The sequence below is a fragment of the Heterodontus francisci genome, chromosome 2, assembly GCF_036365525.1.
Source record: "Heterodontus francisci isolate sHetFra1 chromosome 2, sHetFra1.hap1, whole genome shotgun sequence".
Lineage (NCBI taxonomy): Eukaryota > Metazoa > Chordata > Chondrichthyes > Heterodontiformes > Heterodontidae > Heterodontus > Heterodontus francisci.
The window spans coordinates 23,203,090-23,212,038 of record NC_090372.1 but is presented as its reverse complement, the minus strand read 5'-3'; the positions used below and the strand labels follow the sequence as shown (position 1 = coordinate 23,212,038).

General features: G+C 47.6%; 1 protein-coding gene across 1 annotated transcript in view; it reads left to right on the top strand.

The window, feature by feature from the left end:
* Window positions 1-1,775: 1,775 nt before the first annotated feature.
* The window catches only part of LOC137382896 (sodium/hydrogen exchanger 3-like), a 131,049-nt gene continuing 123,875 nt past the window's right edge, over window positions 1,776-8,949 (top strand). The window contains exon 1 of the mRNA XM_068055477.1: window positions 1,776-2,034. Coding sequence (XP_067911578.1) covers window positions 1,776-2,034 — 259 coding nt within the window. The remainder of the gene's footprint in view (window positions 2,035-8,949) is intronic.

Sequence of the window (8,949 nt, the reverse complement as noted above, 5' to 3'; positions counted from 1 at the left end):
TTGGCTGCCTGCCTCTCATTCATTGCTTTGGCTGCACTTGGGTGGCCTTACAGAAGGAGCACATCATGTCTGTCTGTCTACGTTTGAGGCCTTCTGTGATCAGTAGGGACTGCAGGATTGGAGTGTGTAGTTAACATCGTAAATGATATTATGATTTAATTTGATCAGTTTTCTTCCTCGTTCTGTATGATTTGGGTGCTATTCGTTGTGCTCCTTTTAAAAGGGGAGACTTCTGTTATAAAAACAGAAAGTGCTGGAAATACATAGCAGGTCTGTTTCAGATCTGTGACCTTTTAGCAGAACTGACAAAAGTTAGAAAATGCAATAGATTTTGAGCAAGTGAAGGGGGGGAGATGAAAAAAAGGGAAGGTGTGTGATAAGGCAGAGGACAAGAGAGATTAAATGACAAAGATGTCATAAAATAAAAGGCAAAGGGTGTGGTAATAGCCATGGCAAAAGACAAAGCATTTGTACAGAGAGACTTTGGTTAGATTTATTTCGGCTGATGGCACTGGGGAAACCCACTGTCTCCTTAAGGGGACAATTAAAAGAGTTAGAAAGGAAAATGGTGCGGCTTTTATAATGGGCAGCTAGTCCACAATGTCGATTTTATTCTCCAGCATAAAAATGACTCCCATCAACCCTTGCTGGGATACCAATGTCACAGTTACTGGGGGCTCGCCATCACCTCCTCTCTGGTAATCATTGGGTAAGTTTTGACCATGAGTTGTAGGAGGTTGGTAACTGCAGGGTTGGCACAGCCAAGCTGGACCCTGTCCTCACCCAATGCCCACATAGTGCCCGTATAGCAGGGCAGGGGTGGTCACTGGATGCTGAAACCACTTGTACTGCCCATACAAAAAAATGTGCAATTATACAGCGCCTTTAATGCAATGAGACATTCTGAGGCATTTAACGAGTGAAATCAGACCAAAAATTGACATAGAACTTCATGGAGAGATATTAGGACAGGTGGCCAAAAACCATGGTCACAGAGATTGGTTTTAAAGGAGTGAGGTAGTGGGGCAGAGAGGCTTTGGTAGAAAATTCCAGAACTTGGGGTGCAGATAGATATAATAACTCAGCAGACACCTGGGTCTGTAGGGCTCATTTCTCAATGGTTAAAGATTGTTGAGCCAGATAATCTTTTATTAGTTTATTTTTTCCTTCTCTCTTTTTCAATTGAGCTTTTTAACTTTATTTCCTCCTCCCAAATATCTTCAAAGTGACCTGGCCCTTTATTCACATAATTTTCTCGGTTTCTCCTTCTTCAGGACTTTGAAAAAATGTTTTTCCTTAATCTGTTAACCTTGTGCTCAAGTGTTAGGGGTGAGGGTTGTTTTCTCAAAACTGCTTGGAGTTGGACGTTTGGCACCTGTCTGTTTGGTAGCTGTTTGGCAGCTGTCTGAAGAGCACCTGTCAATGAAGGCAGTGCCTATTTTAAGTTAAAACAATGTGATGAAAGGATTAGATCAGGAGCGGTATATAGATGCATAAGTAGGCTGCACACATTGGTGACAGCTTGTGAAGCGAATTGTTTCATTTTGTAATTCAATATATCAAAATGTTGAGATGCATGACAAAGTGTGAAAATGCGAGCCTCCCCCTTTCCTCCTCCTTCCTGGATGTTTGAGAGACCTGCATATTGACTCCCTCTTCACCTTTAATTGGCTGGGTTTATAAATAGAGCGGCTGGGAGGGGGTTTGAGTACCTGGGACCCATTTCAGTCAAGATTTGGTCAGAGACAGACAGACACACAGAGAAGGAGGAGAAGATGGCAAGAGAGAGCAGTGAGTGTGCGGCTAGGTGCGCCTTGCTGGCAGTTCTTAGTCTGTTGCTTTGCTGCCCGGGGGCTCTGAGCTCGATGGAAGAAGCAGATCACAACAGTTACACCGAGCACGGCGAGTCTCACCGAGGGAACGAAACGGGCCGCCACCAGACTGGCTTTCATATCGTCTCCTTTCATTGGGAGCATGTCCAAGCCCCTTATGTCATAACGCTGTGGATCTTAGTTGCCAGTTTGGCTCAGATAGGTGAGTGATGGGGAGTTGTCTGGAGAAATGTCCCTTAGATGTTTGTTTCTATGAAATGTTTTCTGCCAAGTCGGGAAATAAAGATGCAAACTGGTTATATCGGAAAGTGGAATATGTAGGTACTTTCTCTTTAACCTGAATCCCTGTAATATTATGGATTTGAGCAGCTTCATCACCTAACAGTAACGGTTCCCTGCTGCCAATCTAATGCTCAGATTACAGAAGGTTTCTTCGGGGTGGCAAAGGAACTCGGATGGAGCAGACTGCAAATTCTGGCATCTGGGATGGGTGGGAGAACTTATAATATGAGCTAAAGTGAGCAAAGTGTCCACAAACAGGGCAGTGATAGTTTGTTAAATCAGTTTAAAAATGATCTTCTACAGTCTGCGTGTCGCTTTAAAACGGTGACCTACTCTATGTTTAGATTGGTAATGGTTTTTGTGTCACTTGGGGTTTAAAATCCGTAGTGAATTCCACTCCTGGTGAAGGACGTGCATGTGCAGATTTTATTTTAAACGCATTAGGTCCGACTTTACCCCCAAAAGGCTCATTTTATGTAAAATGCTACAGTAACTTGCAATTATAAAGTGCTTCTAACTCGCAACGACGTTTCGAGATGTTTTGCACAGGTGGAAGGGTAAAGTGTATTTTTAAAAAAAAGCTATTTGCTATTCTTACATGTTACTGTAGATGGGCTGATGGTGTCTGACCCAGGCAATAATTCTTTGACTAAAACAGTTCAGCAAATGTTGAGTTGCATGCTAGGAGGGGCCAGAGAGCGAGTAAATTGTCCCAATTTCCCATCGCCCTTTAATGTCTATTCTATTGCTCCTGTCGGCATGGCAACCGAGATTGAGTCTGTGATGTGTGAAAAAGTGACGGCAGTGAGTTTATTTGCTGATTTGTAACATGGTTACTGGTGTTCGGACCCTGTTGTCCTGTTCCAGAGTTTTGTATTTGTTGGGTTAGATTCTTGGTGTGCTTTTAAACACTTTATACCTGTGCCTGTTCCCATCTTCACTCCTTGAGTGAAAGGACCATGGCCTCTGTCTTTGGGTGAGATTTTAAAAGCAAAGTCCCATCCAGGTACTTAAGTGGACGTTTGAAATCTAATGATATTATTGAAGGAACAGAGAACATTCTTCCCTCAATGAACCTCAGCAAAAATAGGTTAATTGCTCAGTCATCTCACGCTGCTTACAGGACATTGCTTTCTGCAAATTGGCTGCTGTGTTTGGCTCCTGAGAAATATTGTCTGCATTGCAAAGTAACTCTTTGAAGCATTTTGGAATGTACCCAGAGATGTAGTAATGAAAACTTGTATTTATATAGTGCCGGTAACCTAGAATAAAAAAAACTCTCAAGTGCTTCAGAGTCATAATCAAAACAAAATTGCTGAGCCAAAGGAAGAGATATTGGAAAGAATGACCAAAAGTATGGTCAAAGAGGATGGTCTCAGTGGCGTTGAAAGTGAAGACGGTTAGGGATACAGGCACAAAGCCATGAAGTCATTCTTAAAAAAAAAACTGTGGCTGCTGGAAATCTGAAATAAAAAGAGAAAATGCTGGAAATACTCAGCAGGTCGGGCAACATCTATGAGACTGAAACAGTTAATGACCTTTCGTCAGTGAAATGTTGACTCTGTTTCACTCGCCGCAGAAGCTGCCAAACCTGCTGATTATTTCCACCATTTTCTGTTTTTATTTAAGTAATTTTACACAGTAGAATGAGAATTAAAAATTTCAGGCTTTTTTTTCTCCCATAGGATGTGGCATCACTGGCAAGGCCAACATTTGTTGCCCATCCCTAATTGCCCTTGACATCTGAGTGACTTGCGAGGCCATTTTCAGAGGGCAGTTAAGAGTCAACCACATTGCTGAGACTCTAGAGTCACATGTAGGCCAGACCAGGCAGGCCAGCAGATTTCCTTCTCTAAAAGGCATTGGTGATTCAGATGGGGTTTTACAACAATTGATAGTTTCATGGCACCGTTATTGAGACTAGCTTTCAATTCCAGATTAATTGAATTTGAATTCCACCAGTTGCCATGGTGGGATTTGAACCTGTGCATTAGTTAGCCCAGGCCTCTGGATTACTAGCCTATTGACATTACCACTACTTGACCATCCCCCCTCTATTGGGGGATTGAGCAAGTGGAACCTGCTATGGAACAGGATACAGGCAGCAATATTTTATGAGCTGAGGTTTATAGAGGGTGGAAGGTGGAGGTTGGCCAGAAGAGCATTGGAATGTTCAAATCAGGAGGGGATCATGGCATGACTGAGGGTTTCAGTAGTATAGAGGCAGAGGTGGGGAAAGTTATTGAGGCAGAATTAGGCTGCATTTGTGGTGGAGAGGATCTGGGTTTGGAAGCTCAGCTCATGGTCAATAGAACAGTCAGTGTGAAAACAATCAGAGATGGTGGGCGGAGATGGGGATTAATTTTGTTGGCAAAAGTACTGAGTTTGTGGTTGGGGCTGAAGACTAAGACTTCAGTCTTTTCAATGTCTAGCTGGAGGAAATTGTGGCCCACAAGACTCCACATCACATAAAAAATAGAGCTGGGTGTCTTCTGCGTACATATGGAACCTGGTTCCATAATGTCGCCAAGGGGCCACATGCATATTAGGGGAAGGAGGAGGGGGTCAATCGATTCTTGGGGAATTGCAAAAGTTGCAGTGTAGGGTTGCAAAGAGAATCCAGTAATGGAGGTGCTGTAGCCATGATAAGATAGGTAAGAGTAGAACCAGGCAAGGGCAGTACCACTGGGCTGGAAAGTGGAGGAAAGGCACTAAAGGAGAGTGGTATGGTCAACCACATCAAAGGCTGCAATGAGGCGGAGGAGCCATAATGCACTATGGTCGCAGTCATAAAGAATGCCATTTGTGACTTTGGATAGTGCGATTTTAGTGTTGTGGCTGTGGGATGGAAACCTGATCACTGAGATTCAAACAGAAAATTGCTCTATATAATTGTCCACTTGTTTCTATCTGCTGCACTTTGCTTTTGCATGACTCTTCAGGACCTGTTCTCTGCTGACGTGCTGGTCTCCACTGTCAACACTGGAGACCCAGAGAATGAGCTGTTTTGGGACTAGCTTCTTCTCTTCTGCTTTGGTTTTGCTGACTTCATAGGTGAATATCCATATTCTGCCAACAGGGGCAGGGCGAATTTGCAGGTCCCCCAAGTCTACCTCAGCCAGAACAGGAATTGAACCTGCGCTGTTGGCATTATTGTGAACCACAATCTAGCCCTGTGGTGAAATGTCCATGATCCAACAAAAGAAACATGGACCCAGATTTTCTTGGGACTGTAAACCGGTGTTACAGTGGAGTTGACGTGACTGAAGGAGACTCTTGTGCTGCTGACTGCTGCTGCTACAGTATTTAAAATCCTGTCCCTCTCATTCTCACTGCATCACTGGCCTGCCATGGGAACAACCTAGATAATGGGTTGACTTCAATTGCAAAAAGGTTTAATGGCTAAATGATATGGGGCATGTTCCAAACAAAATTTAACTTCAGAGGACAACAAGGATGAAGGGTCACTGACCTGAAACGTTAACTCTGCTTCTCTCTCCACAGATGCTGCCAAACCTGCTGTGTATTTCTAGCATTTCTTGTTTGTGAACCAAAAATACTGGTGCTTTGAAAAATAAATAAAAATAACTGCTTGTTTTATTTAGAAAATCCTACCCTTTCAATCATTTGTTGTGCTGTCTCAAGGCAAAATTCCTTGAATTTTGAGTTTCAAATAATGGACAATATATTGACATTTTGAAGGATTTCAATTCAAACTATTAATTAGAGCACTTTCATCACCCCTGCCCTGCATCTAGCCCGATGCTTCAGTTGTTAAAATCCATGGCCTAGTGTGGATCTGAGCCATAAAATGAAAGATGGTTGAAGGTATGATCCTCAGTCTGTGGTGCATCAGCTGATCTCACCTGATGCGGTGATATTGGGTGGGGAGGGTGCTGCACTCTGACCCTGTAGTGAGAACAGACCAATTCAGCCAGGGTTCCTACTCCTGGTTGCCTGTTCAGTGGTCCATGCGAGAAAATGCATGGGGAATATTGGGCGAGGCTAGGATTGTGTTGGGCTGTGCTGTCCACCATTGACTGGTGCTGATAGCAGGGTCATAAGTGAAGAATACTCAATGCAGTGAGGTACCAGAGGGCCATTGCATTGGTGTTCATAGAATTGGAAACCAGCATGTGTTGGCCCTTTTAGGAAAGAGGAAACTGGAAGTTAGGAGTGATGATTTTTTTAAAATTTCAACCCCGTTTCCCCTTCCTCCCCCACCCCCCCTTCCAAAAAAGATGCAAACTCATGCAAGAGTGCTGTTTTGCAGGATCTGATTGGCCATTTGGCCAAGGTACCAAAAAAACATTCTTTTGAATAAGCTTTGGTGCGTGTCAGTAGATATTCTGAGCAGGGGGCGGGAACTGAGGAGCTTGGGCACTAAAAAGTAGCAGCGCTAGTTGATGTGCCTGTTTCCCCATTGCTGTTCCTACCAGGGTGGTGAGTTTCATCAGGATGAGGGAAGACAGGCTCCAAAAACGCACTTGATTCTGGAATAAGGCTAATTAAAGTAGTTAACAAACTCACTGAGGGCCAGTTTGGGATTTTGGTGGGGGCACGCGGATTCCATGCTAGGTCAGGGCAGACCAGGTGCCTGGAGGCGGCCACACAGCGGGGAGCCAGTCATGACTGCACTGCTAACTTGGGTGGGCCCATAAAAGGGAGCATGGCAGAAAGGGACACTCAACCATTAGCATGCAGGTGTCATTGGGTGTGCACAGATTGCGGGAGAGTGCTGCGTATGTGCTTGGGCAGTGCAGGAGTTTTCACCCTCCTGGCATTGCAGGAGCATAAGAGGAGGGGTAAGGCTTCCAGATATTAGAGGCGTCCAACTGAGTACAAGGAAGGCAATAGCTGGAAAAGGGAGTGTGACTCAGATCTAGGTCCACTGCTGTGTGTGTCCTCCATCCTTTGAGGGTGACTGCCCACAGCTGCATCGGATCTCTCTCCTCCTACTCACTCATGATGTGCTCTTCACTCAGTGCCACCCTATCTAAACAGTTGAGGACCTGCTGATGTGAGTCCATCTGTGCAAGTGGAGGGTGTGCTTGTAAGATGTGACGGTTCTTGCTTTGATATCTCTGTTTCGAGCACTTGCCCTGGTACCATTACAGTACTCGAGCTCCCCCTCCACATCAGAACCTGCGGGAGACACAAGAAGAGATAATGAGAACGAGCCTTGGAGAGTAGATGTATCTGCAATGCTGAGGCTTCCCAAAGCTGCTAATTCTTTGGCATGCTGTTGGATGGGGAGAAGTGCACTCCACTTGCTTAATCTACAGGTGCAATATATTTTCACCATCTGACACCTGGGGAATCATTTTGTCGATTCCCATGGTTCTCTCTTCCATGTCAGTCATGATGTGAAGACAAGGTCCTCTTTTTCTCTCTTTCTTTCTTTCTCTCTCTCTCTCTGTCTCCTCTCTCCCCCCCTCTCGCTCTCCCCCCTCTCGCTCTCCCCCCCTCTCGCTCTCCCCCCCTCTCGCTCCCCCCCCCTCTCGCTCCCCCCCTCTTGCTCTCCCCCCCCTCTCTCTCCCCCCTCTCTCTCTCTCCCCCCCTCTCTCTCTCTCCCCCCCTCTCTCTCTCTCCCCCCCCCTCTCTCTCTCTCCCCCCCCCTCTCTCTCTCTCCCCCCCTCTCTCTCTCTCCCCCCCTCTCTCTCTCTCCCCCCCTCTCTCTCTCTCCCCCCCCTCTCTCTCTCTCTCTCCCCCCCTCTCTCTCTCCCCCCCTCTCTCTCTCTCGCCCCCTCTCTCTCGCCACTCTCTCTCTCTCGCCCCCTCTCTCTCTCTCCCCACCCCTCTCTCTCTCTCGCCCCCTCTCTCTCTCTCCCCACCCCTCACTCTCCCCACACCCCTCACTCTCCCACCACCCCTCACTCTCCCACCACCCCTCACTCTCTCCCACCACCCCTCACTCTCTCCCCCCACCCCTCACTCTCTCCCCCCACCCCTCTCTTTCTCTCCCCCCACCCCTCTCTTTCTCTCCCCCCACCCCTCTCTTTCTCTCCCCCCACCCCTCTCTCTCTGTCCACCACCCCTCTCTCTCTGTCCCCCACCCCTCTCTCTCTGTCCCCCACCCCTCTCTCTCTGTCCCCCACCCCTCTCTCTCTCCCCCACCCCTCTCATTCTCTCTCTCTCTCTCTCCCCCACCCCTCTCTCTCTCTCCCACCCCTCTCTCTCTCTCCCACCCCTCTCTCTCTGTCCCCCACCCCTCTCTCTCTGTCCCCCATCCCTCTCTCTCTCCCCCACCCCTCTCTCTCTCTCTCTCTCTCTCTCTCCCCTCTCTCTCTCCCCTCTCTCTCTCTCTCCCCTCTCTCTCTCTCTCCCCTCTCTCTCTCTCTCTCCCCACTCTCTCTCTCTCCCACCCCTCTCTCTCCCACCCCTCTCTCTCCCACCCCACTCTCTCTCTCCCACCCCACTCTCTCTCTCCCACCCCACTCTCTCTCTCCCACCCCACTCTCTCTCTCCCACCCCACTCTCTCTCTCCCACCCCTCTCTCTCTCTCCCACCCCTCTCTCTCTCTCCCACCCCTCTCTCTCTCTCCCACCCCTCTCTCTCTCTCCCACCCCTCTCTCTCTCTCCCACCCCTCTCTCTCTCTCCCACCCCTCTCTCTCTCCCCCACCCCTTTCTCTCTCCCCCACCCCTTTCTCTCTCTCCCCCACCCCTTTCTCTCTCTCCCCCACCCCTTTCTCTCTCTCCCCCACCCCTTTCTCTCTCTCCCCCACCCCTTTCTCTCTCTCCCCCACCCCTTTCTCTCTCTCCCCCACCCCTTTCTCTCTCTCCCCACCCCTTTCTCTCTCTCTCCCACCCCTTTCTCTCTCTCTCCCACCCCTA